Source organism: Leucopleurus acutus, assembly GCF_964270905.1.
Source record: "Leucopleurus acutus genome assembly, chromosome: 19".
Lineage (NCBI taxonomy): Eukaryota > Metazoa > Chordata > Mammalia > Artiodactyla > Delphinidae > Leucopleurus > Leucopleurus acutus.
The window spans coordinates 29,109,719-29,124,899 of record NC_139161.1 but is presented as its reverse complement, the minus strand read 5'-3'; the positions used below and the strand labels follow the sequence as shown (position 1 = coordinate 29,124,899).

At 37.3% G+C, this 15,181-nt stretch overlaps 1 protein-coding gene across 2 annotated transcripts in view; it reads left to right on the top strand.

Annotated features, from left to right (window-relative positions):
• DHX40 (DEAH-box helicase 40) overlaps positions 1-14,301 on the top strand; it is a 52,032-nt gene extending 37,731 nt beyond the window's left edge. For both annotated transcript variants that reach the window (XM_082860174.1, XM_082860173.1), the window contains exons 13-18: positions 984-1,098; positions 1,699-1,807; positions 2,515-2,609; positions 10,995-11,064; positions 11,370-11,598; positions 12,998-14,301. In XM_082860174.1, the coding sequence (XP_082716300.1) occupies positions 984-1,098; positions 1,699-1,807; positions 2,515-2,609; positions 10,995-11,064; positions 11,370-11,598; positions 12,998-13,137 (758 nt within the window). In that variant the 3' untranslated portion in view covers positions 13,138-14,301. The remainder of the gene's footprint in view (positions 1-983; positions 1,099-1,698; positions 1,808-2,514; positions 2,610-10,994; positions 11,065-11,369; positions 11,599-12,997) is intronic.
• Positions 14,302-15,181: the final 880 nt, after the last annotated feature.

Here is a 15,181-nt window from a genome sequence, read left to right as displayed (position 1 = left end):
TCTAGCTGCGATGGGCATACTGAACGAGTAGGGTGGGGGTTTGATGCCCTACAGTGAGGGAAGAAGCCCTAGGACCTTTTGACAAAAAAGGGGGGGGTTAAGTTTAGAAACAGGCAAAACACTTCTTTGGGGTTAGAAGTCAGGATATGGGTTATCCTTGTGGACGGGAATGGGTAGTTATTGGAAGGAGAGCAAAAAAAGGGCTCTGGGATACTGGTAATATTCTGCTTGTTGATCTGGGTGTTGGGTACATTGGTATGTTATATTTGTGACCACTCATTGACCTGTACACTTTTGACCTGTGTAGTTTTCTGTATGCATGATATACTTCAATATAAAGTTAAAAAAGAAAAGCTTGTCGTAGTTCATTTCTGCATATATGATGGTCCTAATTGTCCATAATTAGGAATTGGATAAATAGGGTCTGGTTAAATTGTGTTGTGTTCCTTATACCCCTGAGAAATACAATGTAGGTATGTTTGAGAATGAATAATTCTATATGTACTTACATTAAGCTGTTACTAATAAAGGAAATTTCAGAAGGTATATTCCACTTATGTAAAAATAAACGATTATACACAATGCTTGTATATATATAGAAAATATCTTGAAGGACACACACTAAATAATTAACAGTGGTTAGCCTTGAGGATTGGTTTATGGGTAATGTAACAAAGTGGGGAACATTGAACTTTTACGTAAGTATTTTTTACTGTGAGCATGGGTTACTCTTATGGTAAAACCAATACTAAATTCTAAATACTTTTTGGGAGGAATAATGTTGCTATTCTGGTAAAATCTCCAAAGTGTGATTAAAGAAGAAAAGGAATTGTGGGAGTAGAGACCCCCCAGAAGAGTTAATGTACTTCTCCCTTATTGCACCTCAGAGGGCGAGGCAGATTTTAATGAACTTGAATAAACAAAGTGAATATAGGCACTTGATGTAAAGTAGAACTAAACTGCCTTTCCAATTGTCGTTTTAGTTGATCCAGAGTACCAGAAGGAAGCAGAACAGAGACATCGAGAATTGGCAGCTAAAGCTGGAGGATTTAATGACTTTGCAACTTTAGCTGTCATCTTTGAACAGTGCAAATCAAGGTATGTGAGATAGTTCTTCGTACTGGAAAGTGTTAGTTTGAAATATATCTTCAATATAGTATATTATTTTAGACAGTAAGGTTCAGTGGGAATGATACTGACCTCAAGGTATTTTTGTGAACATTAGTGGGATTTCTCTGTCAGGTGACTATGACTTAGTAGTCATTTATTGCATAACATTAGTTCTCTTCTTTCTTCTCCCCCTAAACCTTTCCTGAAAACTGACCTTATAGAATTTTGGCTCTGTATAAGTAGCTTAGTTGAGAAAATGATTGGATATTTGTTAAAGCGTATATGAATAAAAAGGAACCCATTTCCAAATCATGTTTTAATTCACTTAGAGGCACCTGCATTAACTTGTTAAAGCATATATGAATAAAAAGAAACCCATTTTACGAATCATGTTTTAATTCACTTACAGGCACCTGCATTAATTTGTTTTTTCAAATTCCTTAAAGTGCTTTTTTATTAATTGGACAGGTCTCATAAAAGAGCTGACAGTTGCCTATGGGTTTCTAGTTGTGTAATAGAAATGAGAACGTTAGACTGTCTTTCACTCATAGAAGATATTTTTGAGACACCAATATTTTTGTTTTGCAGTGGAGCTCCAGCTTCGTGGTGCCAGAAACATTGGATTCATTGGAGGTGCTTATTTTCTGCATTTCGTGTTGAAGCTCAACTTAGAGAACTGATCAGGAAGCTTAAACAGGTGATTGCTATAATGTTTTTTTTCCTTGAGTAGCATTTTGGTAAGGCCTTCTGAGTACTCTACCCCAAACCATATATATTGTAAGGTGTTGAAGAATGGTTTGTAGGAACAGGCACCGTTCCTGACCCTGTGCGAGCACACAGCTCTGTTATCCCTTATCCTTTTGGGAGGCTCTTTTCCTGGCCTTGGGTAATTTCCTCACATTCATATGCTTACCATTATTCAGTTGAACTCTTGAGGCCCTTCTGCATATCTCTGGAGTTCTCTATGCAGATCTCTTCTCTCCTGAACTCTGGCCTGGGAACTCTAGCCATCCTGGTCTTCCTGGATTCTCAGCTCAGTCTCTTTAACTCTGGGAGTTCTCCACGTTCCACTTGGGTTTTTCCTTTCCTGCACCTTCGTCCAGAATCTTTCTCAAGGTTGACTGTAAGCTGGGGCAGTTGTTGGACTTACTTCATTTATTTTCCCTACTTCATTTATTTCTCAGAGGTCACTGTCCTTTATTGCTTGATATATAGTGTTTTGGAGATGATTATTTCATATGCTTTGTCCATTTTTTGGTTGGTTCAAGCAGAAGGGTAAATCTGGTCCCTCTTACTCCATATTGGCCAGAAACAGAAGTCTTTAGAAATGTGGATTTTTCAAACTAAAAGATTATTTCAAATTGTTCTGTGAGATTTACCACTGTACATGTATTCTTTCTATAGCAAAGTGACTTCCCAAGAGAGACCTTTGAAGGCCCTAAACATGAAGTACTGCGAAGATGTCTTTGTGCAGGTTATTTCAAAAATGTAGCTCGCAGGTAAGCAGTAAGAGCTTGAGAGATGGATAGAGAAATACAACCGTATTTGATGATAATATTAAATATTTAATATTAAAAACAGTTTGATTTAAACTCTGTTTAAATCAAATTATGATGACATCAATTACAGTGACCCTTTTCATAATTGTCACTTGTGCAAGGGGAGCTGCAGTGGCTGAGAGCAAGATATTGAAGCTCTTGTGGGGCAGGAGGGGAGTCTGTAGGACAGCTGTCCAGCATGGGGTATTAGTGCCTAAGTTGAGTGACACTGGTTTTCTTGCAGAGGGGTGGCTCTTTGTGGAGTGTGAAAGCCAAATAGGTTGAGGATGGCATCCCTGAGGAAGGGTAGTTTGGTGTGGAATGTCAGGTCTTGAGCAGGATTGGGGAAGGTACTTACATGGGAGTTATTTGGTATTGAGTGTCAGAGTCTGAGTGTAGGGAGGGAGGCCATCTTTGTAGGGAAAGGGGTAAGAGTGGTGGTGATGGGAGATTCGTTATATACAGGGGAATTGATCACATAATTGAATATATTAAGGCAAATGGTGAAGGGAGTTAGAAATGCTGAAAGGGAGAAAACAAGAATGAGCCCTGTGGAGTTGATTGGAATTTCAGGTATTATGGGTTTTTTAATTAGTTAGTTAATTAATTTATTTATGGCTGCATTGGGTCTTCGTTGCTGCACATGGACATTTTCTAGTTGTGGCAAGTGGGAGCTACTCTTCGTCATGGTGTGCGGGCTTCTCATGCGGTGGCTTCTCTTGTTGTGGAGTGCAGGCTGTGGGCGCCTGGGCTTCAGTAGTTGTGGCACACAGGCTCAGTAGTTGTGGCTCATGGGCTCTACAGCACAGGTTCGGTAGTTGTGGCGCACGGGCTTAGTTGCTCCGCAGCATGTGAGATCTTCCCGGACCAGGGCTCGAACCCATGTCCCCTGCACTGGCAGGCAGATTCTTAACCACTGCACCACCAGGAAAGTCTGGTATACAGTTTTTACTATAGTTAGATGGATGGATAGATAGATATGGTAATAAAAATAGATGGTACTCTGTGTGTGTGTGTGTGTGTGTGTGTGTGTGTGTAATATGTATTTGTATGTATGTAAATATGTAACCTAACTATGAGATGGACTGGAAGCAATGACTCTTTAATAGCAATGAATATACTTTGTGCCCAGATCTTGACTTGGAACAACCATCTGCCACATAAAAGACCCAGGGCTCTTTGGAGAAATAGGGCTGGGAAAGTACATGATGAGCCCGAAATATCTTATTTTGCCAGCAAGCAAAGTAGTGATCAGTGAAGGTTGAGGCCATGTCAGAAGTACAAAGGAGCCAGCTTGAATAGGTCCCAGCTGATCAAAGATGGGATATTTTGAGCATTGAAATAAATAATGATAGTAATGGATTATATAACCCATTGAATAAAATGTGAAATCATGGGTCTATAATCATATAAATTAATAAATGAGTAAATTAAAAGTTTAATGACAAATAGAATTATTTACATAGTTGAGCACCTCTCCACAAAACTCTTGTTAATTACAAAGGGAAAAAGTAACTTCTCACTGAAGAAGCCTGGCAGATGTTGCCTAGATCAAGCAACAAATCAAAATCATGTTCCTCCTGATAGGATATAATGAAAACACAGCAACACTTCTGTGATATTCCTGCCAAAGATCTGTAACCTGAATCTAATCATCCTAAAACAGACAAAATCAAATTGAGGCACATACTACAAAATAACTAGCTGATAATTTAAAGGTGTCAAGATCATGAAGGTCAAAGGAAGACTGGAGAGTATTCCAGAATGAAGGAGACTAAGGGGCCATAAAATGTAAAGGCAGTAAATGATTCTGAACTGGATCCTTTTACTATAAAGGATATTATTAGGACATTTGGTAAACTTCATTGGGTTCTGAGGATTAGATGCTAGTAATGTGTCAGTGTTAATTCCCTGGTTTTGATGGTTGTATTATGGTTATATAGGAGAATATTCTTGATTATAGGAAATGCACACTCAGGTATTTGGGGATGATGGGTCATAAGTTTGGCTACTAACTTTCAAATGGTTGAAGAAAAAAAGATTTTTGTACTGTCCAAATATGTACTGTGTAGATATATATACAAATAATTATAATGCAGTCTGATCTGGGTTATAATAGGAATATATGTGAAGTTCTGTAGGAAATCAGTTGTGATGATTGAGCTCTAAGGCATAATTTTGACAAGTTTTTGGAATAACATATATATAGGGAAGTATAGAAGAGGATAAGAATTTAAAGTTAACACGAATTAGAAAAAATGCAGATGAAATGTTCTAATTATCATATATTTTTTTGAATTTTTGAATTTTATTTTTTTATACAGCAGGTTCTTATGAGTTATCCATTTTATACATATTAGTGTATACATGTCAATCCCAGTCTCCCAGTTCATCCCACCACCACCACCGCCCACTCCACCGCCGCTATCCCCCCTTGGTGTCCATACATTTGTTCTCTACATCTCTGTCTCAATTTCTGCCCTGTAAACCAGTTCATCTATACCATTTTTCTAGGTTCCACATATGTACATTAATATATGATATTTGGTTTTCTTTTTATGACTTACTTCACTCTGTATGACAGTCTCTAGATTCATCCACGTCTCTACAAATGACCCAGTTTCGTTCCTTTTTATGGCTGAGTAATACTCCGTTGTATATATGTACCACGCCTTCTTTATCCATTCATCTGTCGATGGGCATTTAGGTTGCTTCCATGACCTGGCTATTGTAAGTAGTGCTGCAATGAACATTGAGGTGCATGTGTCTTTTTGAATTATGGTTTTCTCTGGGTATATGCCCAGTAGTGGGATTGCTGGGTTATACGGTAATTCTATTTTTAGTTTTTTAAGGAACCTCCATACTGTTCTCCATAGTGGCTGTATCAATTTACATTCCCACCAACAGTGCAAGAGGGTTCCCTTTTCTTCACACCCTCTCCAGCATTTGTTGTTTGTAGATTTTCTCATGATGCCCATTCTGACTGGTGTGAGGTGATACCTCATTGTAGTTTTGATTTGCATTTCTCTAATAATTAGTGATGTTGAGCAGCTTTTCATGTGCTTCTTGGCCATCTGTATGTCTTCTTTGGAGAAATGTCTATTTAGGTCTTCTGCCCATTTTTGGATTGGATTGTTTGTTTTTTTTAATATTGAGCTGCATGAGCTGTTTATATATTTTGGAAATGAATCCTTTGTCCATTGATTCGTTTGCAAATATTTCCTCCCATTCTGAGGGTTGTCTTTTCGTCCTGTTTGTAGTTTCCTTTGCTTTGCAAAGCTTTTAAGTTTCATTAGGTCCCGTTTGTTTATTTTTGTTTTTATTTCCATTACTCTAGGAGGTGGATCAAAAAAGATCTTGCTGTGATTTACGTCAAAGAGTGTTCTTCCTATATTTTCCTCTAAGAGTTTTATAGTCTCCGGTCTTACATTTAGGTCTTTAATCCACTTTGAGTTTATTTTTGTGTATGGTGTTAGGGAGTGTTCTAATTTCATTCTTTTACATGTAGCTGTCCAGTTTTCCCAGCACCACTTATTGAAGAGGCTGTCTTTTCTCCATTGTATATCCTTGCCTCCTTTGTCATAGATTAGTTGATCATAGGTGCATGGGTTTATCTCTGGGCTTTCTATCTTGTTCCATTGATCTATGTTTCTGTTTTCGTGCCAGTACCATATTGTCTTGATTACTGTAGCTTGGTAGTATAGTCTGAAGTCAGGGAGTCTGATTCCTCTAGCTCTGTTTTTTTCCCTCAAGACTGCTTTGGCTATTCGGGGTCTTTTGTGTCTCCATACAAATTTTAAGGTTTTTTGTTTTAGTTCTGAAAACAATGCCATTGGTAATTTGATAGGGATTGCATTGAATCTGTAGATTGCTCTGGGTAGTATAGTCATTTTCACAATATTGATTCTTCCAATCCAAGAACATGGGATATCTCTCCATTTGTTTGTATCATATTTAATTTCTTTCATCAGTGTCTTATAGTTTTCTGCATACAGGTCTTTTGTCTCCCTAGGTAGGTTTATTCCTAAGTATTTTATTCTTTGTGTTGCAGTGGTAAATGGTAGTGTTTCCTTAATTTCTCTTTCAGATTTTTCACCATTAGTGTATAGGAATGCAAGAGATTTCTGTGCATTAATTTTGTATCCTGCAACTTTACCAAATTCATTGATTAGCTCTAGTAGTTTTCTTAGGATTTTCTATGTATAGTATCATGTCATCTGCAAACAGTGACAGTTTTACTTCTTCTTTTCCAATTTGTATTCCTTTTATTTCTTTTTCTTCTCTGATTGCCATGGCTAGGACTTCCAAAACTATGTTGAATAATAGTGGTGAGAGTGGACATCCTTGTCTTGTTCCTGATCTTAGAGGAAATGCTTCAGTTTTTCACCACTGAGAATGATGTTTGCTGTGGGTTTGTTGTATATGGCCTTTATTATGTTGAGGTAGGTTCCCTCTGTGCCCACTTTCTGGAGAGTTTTTATCATAAATGGGTGTTGAATTTTGTCAAAAGCTTTTTCTGCATCTTTTGGGGTGATCATATGGTTTTTACTTTTCAGTTTGTTAGTATGATGTATCACACTGATTGTTTTGCCTATATCGAAGAATCCTTGCATCCCTGGGATAAATCCCACTTGATCATGGTGTATGATCCTTTTAATGTGTTGTTGGATTCTGTTTGGTGGTATTTTGTTGAGGATTGTTGCATCTGTGTTCATCAGTGATATTGGCCTGTAGTTTTCATTCTTTGTGACATCTTTGTCTGGTTTTGGTATCAGGGTGATGGTGGCCTCATAGAATGAGTTTGGGAGTGTTCCTTCCTCTGCAGTTTTTTGGAAGAGTTTGAAGAGGTTGGGTGTTAGCTCTACTCTAAATGTTTGATAGAATTCATCTGTGAAGGCATCTGGTCCTGGACTTTTGTTTGTTGGAAGATTTTTAATCACAGTTTCAATTTCATTACTTGTGATTGATCTGTTCATATTTTCTGTTTCTTCCAGGTTCAGTCTTGGAAGGTTATACCTTTCTAAGAATTTGTCCATTTCTTCCAGGTTGTCCATTTTATTGGCATAGAGTTGCTTGTAGTAGTCTCTTAGGATGCTTTGTATTTCTGTGGTGTCTGTTCTCCTTTTCCATTTCTAATTTTATTGATTTGAGCCCTCTCCCTCTTTTTCGTGATGAATCTGGGTAATGGTTTATCAATTTTGTTTATCTTCTCAAAGAACCAGCTTTTAGTTTTATTGATCTTTGCTATTGTTTTCTTTGTTTCTGTCTCATTGATTTCTTTCCTTCTGCTAACTTTGGGTTTTGTTTTTTCTTCTTTCTCTAATTCCTTTAGTATGGTTAGATTGTTTGAGATTTTTCCTGTTTCTTGAGATAGGCTTGTATTGGTATAAACTTCCCTCTTAGAACTGCTTTTGCCGCATCCCATAGGTTTTGGATCATCGTGTTTTCACTGTCATTTGTCTCTAGGTATTTTTTGATTTCCTCTCTGATTTCTTCAGTGATCTCTTGGTTATTTAGTAACATGTTATTTAGCCTCCATGTGTTTGTGTTTTTTACGTTTTTTCCCCCTGTAATTGATTTCTAATCTCATAGCGTTGTGGTCAGAAAAGATGTTTGATATGATTTCAGTTTTCTTAAATTTACTGAGGCTTGATTTGTGACCCAAAATGTGATCTATCCTGGAGAATGTTACGTGCACACTTGAGAAGAAAGTGTAATCTGCTGTTTTTGGATGGAATGTCCTATAAATATCAATTAACTCTATCTGGTCTGTTGTGTCATTTAAAGCTTGTGTTTCCTTATTAATTTTCTGTTCAGATGATCTGTCCATTGGTGTAAGTGAGGTGTCAAAGTGCCCCACTATTATTGTGTTACTGTCGATTTCCTCTTTTATGGCTGTTAGCAGTTGCCTTATGTATTGAGGTGCTCCTATGTTGGGTGCATATATATTTATAATTGTTATATCTTCTTGGATTGATCCCTTGATCATTATGTAGTGTCTTTCCTTGTCTCTTGTAACATTCTTTATTTTAAAGTCTGTTTTATCTGGTATGAGTATTGCTATTCCAGCTTTCTTTTGATTTCCATTTGCATGGAATATCTTTTTCCACCCCCTCACTTTCAGTCTGTATGTGTCCCTAGGTCTGAAGTGGGTCTCTTGTAGACAGCATATATATGGGTCTTGTTTTGGTATCCATTCAGCGAGCCTGTGTCTTTTGGTTGGAGCATTTAATCCATTCATGTTTAAGGTAATTATCGATATGTATGTTCCTGTTACCATTTTCTTAATTGTTATGGGTTTGTTTGTGTAGGTCCTTTTCTTCTCTTGTGTTTCTCACTTGGAGAAGTTTCCTTTAGCGTTTGTTGTAGAGCTGGTTTGGTGGTGCTGAATTCTCTTAGCTTTTGCTTGTCTGTAAAGCTTTTCATTTCTCTGTCGAATCTGAATGAGATCCTTGCCAGATAGAGTAATCTTGGTTGTAGGCTCTTCTCTTTCATCACAGTCATGCCACTCCCTTTTGGCTTGTAGAGTTTCTGCTGAGAAATCAGCTGTTAACCTTATGCAAGTTCCCTTGTATGTTATTTTTCGTTTTTCCCTTGCTGCTTTCAATAATTTTTCTTTGTCTTTAATTTTTACCAGTTTGATTGCTATGTGTCTTGGTGTGTCTGTCCTTGGGTTTGTCCTGTATGGGACTCTGAGCTTCCTGGACTTGGGTGGCTATTTCCTTTCCCACGTTAGGGAAGTTTTCGACTATTATCTCTTCAAATATTTTCTCGGGTCCTTTCTCTCTCTCTCGCCTTCTGGGACCCCTATAATGCGAATGTTTTTGTGTTTAATGTTGTCCCAGAGGTCTCTTAGGCTGTCTTCATTTCTTTTCATTCTTGTTTCTTTTTCTGTTCCATGGCAGTGAATTCCATCATTCTGTCTTCCAGTTCACTTATCCGTTCTTCTGCCTCAGTTATTCTGCTATTGATTCCTTCTAGTGTGTTTTTCATTTCAGTTATTGTATTGTTCATATCTGTTTGTTTGTTCTTTAATTCTTCTAGGTCTTTGTTAAACATTTCTTGCATCTTCTTGATCTTTGCCTCCATTCTTTTTCTGAGGTCCTGGATCATCTTCACTATCATTATTCTGAATTCTTTTTCTGGAAGGTTGCCTATCTCCACTTCATTTAGTTGTTTTTCTGGGGTTTTATCTTGTTCCTTCATCTGGTACATAGCCCTCTGCCTTTTCATCTTGTCCATCTTTCCGTGAATGTGGTTGTTGTTCCACAGGCTGCAGGACTGTAGTTCTTCTTGCTTCTGCTCTAATTATCGCATTTTAGAATAGTGAAAATTACCTATACCCTTGAAAGGAGATGTAGCATAATATAATCTGAAGAATACTGTATTTAAGTCAGAAGACCTATGTTTAGGACTTGCCTCATCATACATTAGCTCTTTGACTTGAGAAAGCTATCTAATTTATTTGAATCTCAGTTTTGAGCTTTTAATAAAGTACCTGGCTCTCAAAACTCATAGGCTTATTTGAGGTTTTATTATGAAAGCATTTTGGAAATTCTCAAGCACAAATACAATATTATTGTTAATATTGCTATTTATTGACCAGAAATGTTTATACTTAATTAAAATGACTATTTAAGTTGTATCATTAGTTCTTTTTTTTTTTGGCTGCACCATGCAGCTTGTGGAGTTTTAGTTCCCCAACCAGGGATCAAACCCAGGCCCTTGGCAGTGAGAGCACAGAGTCCTAACCACTGGACTGCCAGGGAATTCCCTGTATCATTAGTTTTAAGATGAATTGGTAGAGGGGACTTCCCTGGTGGCGCAGTGGTTAAGAATCTGCCTGCCAATGCAGGAGACACTGGTTTGAGCCCTGGTCTGGGAAGATCCCACATGTCGCAGAGCAACTAAGCCCGTGTGCCACAACTACTGAGCCTGCGCTCTAGAGCCCATGAGCCACAACTACTGAGCCCATGTGCCACAACTACTAAAGCCCACACACCTAGAGCCTGTGCTCTGCAACAAGAGAAGCCACTGCGATGAGAAGCACGTGCACACAGCAAAGAGTAGCCCCCACTCGCCGCAACTTGAGAAAACCTGCGCGGAGCAATGAAAACCCAACGCAGCCAAAAATTAATTAATTAATTGATTAAGAAAAAAAGATCAATTGGTAGAGAAGTTATAGTGACAGTTGAATAAATATAAACCTCTGCTTATAGCAATCTTTGTAGTAGAACATATAATTTTTCATCGTTAGTGCTCTACAGTGAAACTTATTTAGTGCTCTAAACTTATTTCATTGCTTTTACTGTTCTTGTCTTTATCCTTTGGTTTTTTGGTTCTTAGGTCTGTTGGGAGAACGTTTTGCACAATGGATGGGCGTGGAAGCCCAGTTCACATTCATCCTTCCTCAGCAGTAAGTACCTTGTTTTTAATAAAAGGAAGAAATTTCTTCCTTTTGTAAAGGAAGGTGTAGGAATTTCTTCCTTTTGTAAAGGTATAGGAATAAATAATATACAGATGTCTTCTACTTTTCTCTTTTGAGGATAAGTTTAGCATATATCTATATTACATAAAGGTATTGGTTGGCCTATGCCTCCTGTTTGATTGAAGAATATAGAAATTAATTCAGAAGAGTTTGGGCTGTTGGTATTTGGTTGGTCTAATGTGCAATAAGGCAGGTTATTGAATTATCATCCTTAAATGAATTCTTTTGTGTAGCTTCATGAACAGGAAACCAAACTTGAATGGATCATTTTCCATGAGGTATTAGTTACCACCAAAGTCTACGCAAGAATTGTGTGTCCAATCCGTTATGAATGGGTGAGAGACTTGTTACCCAAGTTGCATGAATTTAATGCACATGATTTGAGCAGTGTGGCCCGACGTGAAATGAGAGAAGATGCAAGAAGGAGGTGGACCAATAAGGAAAATGTAAAGCATCTAAAGGGTGAGTGAATCGCTTGTTCTAGAGCATAAGTGTCCAAATTCTCATATAATTACAGAAAAACTGTTACAGAGCTTAGATTCTGGCTCTGTCTCCTCAGAAAAGCAAAGAGTTGTCATGAGTCTCAGACTTCCTTTGACTTCCTTCTTTCCTTCCAGTTAATCATGTTTTCCTTAACCCCTCTGTTCAACAACATTATTATTATTATTATTTTAATTATTATTATTATTATTTTTTGCATTTCTCGGGCCTCTCACTTGTTGTGGCCTCTCCCGTTGCGGAGCATAGGCTCCGGACGTGCAGGGCCAGCGGCCACGGCTCACGAGCCTAGCCGCTTCATGGCATGTGGGATCTTCCTGGACCGGGGCACGAACCCGTGTCCCCTGCATTGGCAGGCAGACTCTCAACCACTGTGCCACCAGGGAAGCCCCAACAACATTATTAATAACAATATCTATAGAACGTTTTTGCCACATGCTAACAACTTGCATTACCCCATTAAATATTCACAATAACTCTGTGAAGTAACTGCATATCCCTACTTTATAGATGAGGAAATACTTAGCAGTATACAATAATTTGCTGAAAATCCCAAAGCTAATATTTGGTGAATCTGGATTTTGAATCCAAGGAATTTGACTCTGTGGCCTCTACTCTTAACTATCATGCCATATTGCTTCCCAGTAGTGCTTTACTATTTTTATTTTGTTTATAAAATTTTGTGAATTATTACTGCAGAACATCCTTTTTTTTTTTTCAGGAGATTTTTCCTTGAAATGTTAGGTCCCTAGTTGTGAGGCATAAACTGTTGTGGTACTGAACTAGGACAGAAAGCTTAATTCTCAGCTCACAAATAAAAAGAGCTTTTCAGTAAAGCTTTTTGAGGCTGATTGATGGAGCAAATTGTATTATCCTTATTTAACATCACTGAGAAATAGAATGGTGGGGAATTTTGCCCAAGGTCATTGGAAATGTTAACTACTCTGTTTTGTTTTAGTGTATAACCACACTACATGTTTGACTTAGGGTCAATTTTTCTGACTCCTCAGACCTCTATGCTCTTATTTTATTTATTTATTCATTCATTCATTTGGCTGCCCCAGGTCTTAGTTGTGGCACGCAGGATCTTTTTAGTTGCAGCATGTGGGATCTAGTTCCCTGATCAGGGATTGAACCCTGGCCCCCTGCACTGGGTGTGCAGTCTTAGCCACTGGACCACTTGGGAAGTCCTTTTATGCCCTTATTTTTATCCATCAATTATATCATTTCTTTTGAAAGGGCAAAATTTAATTTCCTTCTTTTCCCCTTAACATTAAAAAATCAGAGCATCTCTTTCTCTTAACGTTTCTAATACTGAAACTCAAAACTAAAATTTTATTGGATTAATTTGTAATGGTTTCAGATGGAATACCAAAAGAAGTCCTAAAGAAAATGCAAAGAAGAAATGATGATAAATCCATATCAGACGCACGTGCTCGTTTCCTTGAGAGAAAGCAGCAGAGGTCCCAGGATCACAGTGACACCCTGAAGGAAACAGGCTAAGCAGTGAACCCTCCAATTCAGGAAGTAGGAAAAGCAGCCAGAAAATGTGCTTCTGCTTTGCCATTTATGTCAGACAGCACTACCAAGAGGAAGTGGTCAGCAGCTGTTTTTAGCATACGAGTTAAAAGCAAATCAAAGCTCATCAGTACCAATAAATGGAATTTTCAAAGAAAAGATTGAGCTGCCATAGTCATAGGAAATGATATATGAAACCAATGAAAGACAATATATGTGATATTTTCCTCACTTCAATTTTGCTGGCCTTAACTGGTATCAAATGCTGTCAGTGAGATATTTTCAAAGAACATTGAATTGTATTTAATCAGCGTGTATTCCATTTGCATTGAAGCATTAAAAATTATTTTCCTTAAATCTCTTTAAGGCCTTCTTGTTGCTATTAGAATAGTATTATATCAGGTTATCAGGTATGTGACCATTTCCTTCTGAAGGCTGAACATAAAAGAGGTTTTTACTGAGCAATACTTAGATGTCTAACCGTTTAATTGCTACAGAGCTTTATAGATACTTAGAGAAAAGACTTAATCAATTAGTAAATAAGAAAATTGCCTATGGCAAGATTCTTTGTTGAATTAATATTAATCCTTAAGTTGATTTTTCTGGGATTATACAAATTCCTTTTTATATAAAAGTATATTGTTTAAAACAGTAGCTATAGCCATTAACCAAAGGACAGATGATATATATATGTTCTTTTTTTAGCTGTCCCTACATACTTGTATCAGCACCATGTATGTAGGTGTGACAGTGTTTCAAACAGCCCTTCCACCTGGCCTACTCTCTTGCCTCCAGCTGCTTGGGTAGGACCATTTAAACATCTATTACGCCGATCTTGAAATGGGATTTTCAAAGCAGCCAACACTGCATCACCAGTGTTTCAAATTGGAACCTTGAGGCTAGTTAGTATCACACTCAGGCCACACTCAGCACTTGTCCACTCTGTTGTTTACTGCCTTGTATTCTAGTTATTTGTGTATTTGTCTGTCTCCCCCACTAGATTATACGCTCCTTGTGGGCAGGGACTATGTCTTTTTCATCTTTGTATCTTTCATGGCACCTAGCACAGTGCTTTGCACATAGTAGTCAATGTTTGTTAAATAAAGCTATTAGTGTCGTTCAAATTCAAAAGGCAGTATAATGTGTGTTTTTAGATATTTTCTGTAAAATTTAAGAATTTAAAATTTTAATAGATAACTCACTCTTTCGCAGTTACTTCCTTTGGCATCTAAACAATTTTCTGTTCAATATTAGAAACTTGAAGTCTTTATTGAAAAATCACATGAGGACCCAAATCCATGTTTGTTCTTGAAGTAAGGTGAGTGGTGATGGTTTCTTGGAACATTCCTAGCATTGTTAATTTGTTCTTCTAACCTTCAGTGCTCAAGACACTGTTTCAGCACATTAGTCCTATCAGTTTCTCTTCCCAGGTATGTATCAGTGCATTTCCTTAGACGTGGTGGGGGTGTATGTGGATTCTTGGAATTACAGCTCTTTTATTTCAGTAAGTTTTTATTAAGCACACATTCTAAATCTATAGTCTATATCTATAATTTCATCAGTTTTCCCAATCATGTCCTTTATAGCATTTTCACCCAGTTCAGGATCCAGTCAAGAATCGTGTATTGTATTTAATCTCCTTTAATCTAGAAAAGGTCTTCTGTCTTTGTCTTTCGCATTTAACATTTTTTAAAATTGAAGTGTAGGGAATTTGGGATTAACAGACACACACTACTATATATAAAGTAGGTAAACAATAAGGACCTGCTGTATAGCACAGGGAACTATATTCAGTATCTTATAATAACCTATAATGGAAAAGAATGTGAAAAAGAATATATATGTATGTATATATAGTTGAATTACTTTGCTGTACACCTGAAACATTGTAAATCAACTATACTTCAATTAAAAAATAATTTAAAAAGTAAACTGGAGTAAATTGACCTACAACACTGTGTTATTTCCAGGTGCACAACACAGTGATTTGATATTTCTATACATTGCCAAATGATCATCACAATAAGTC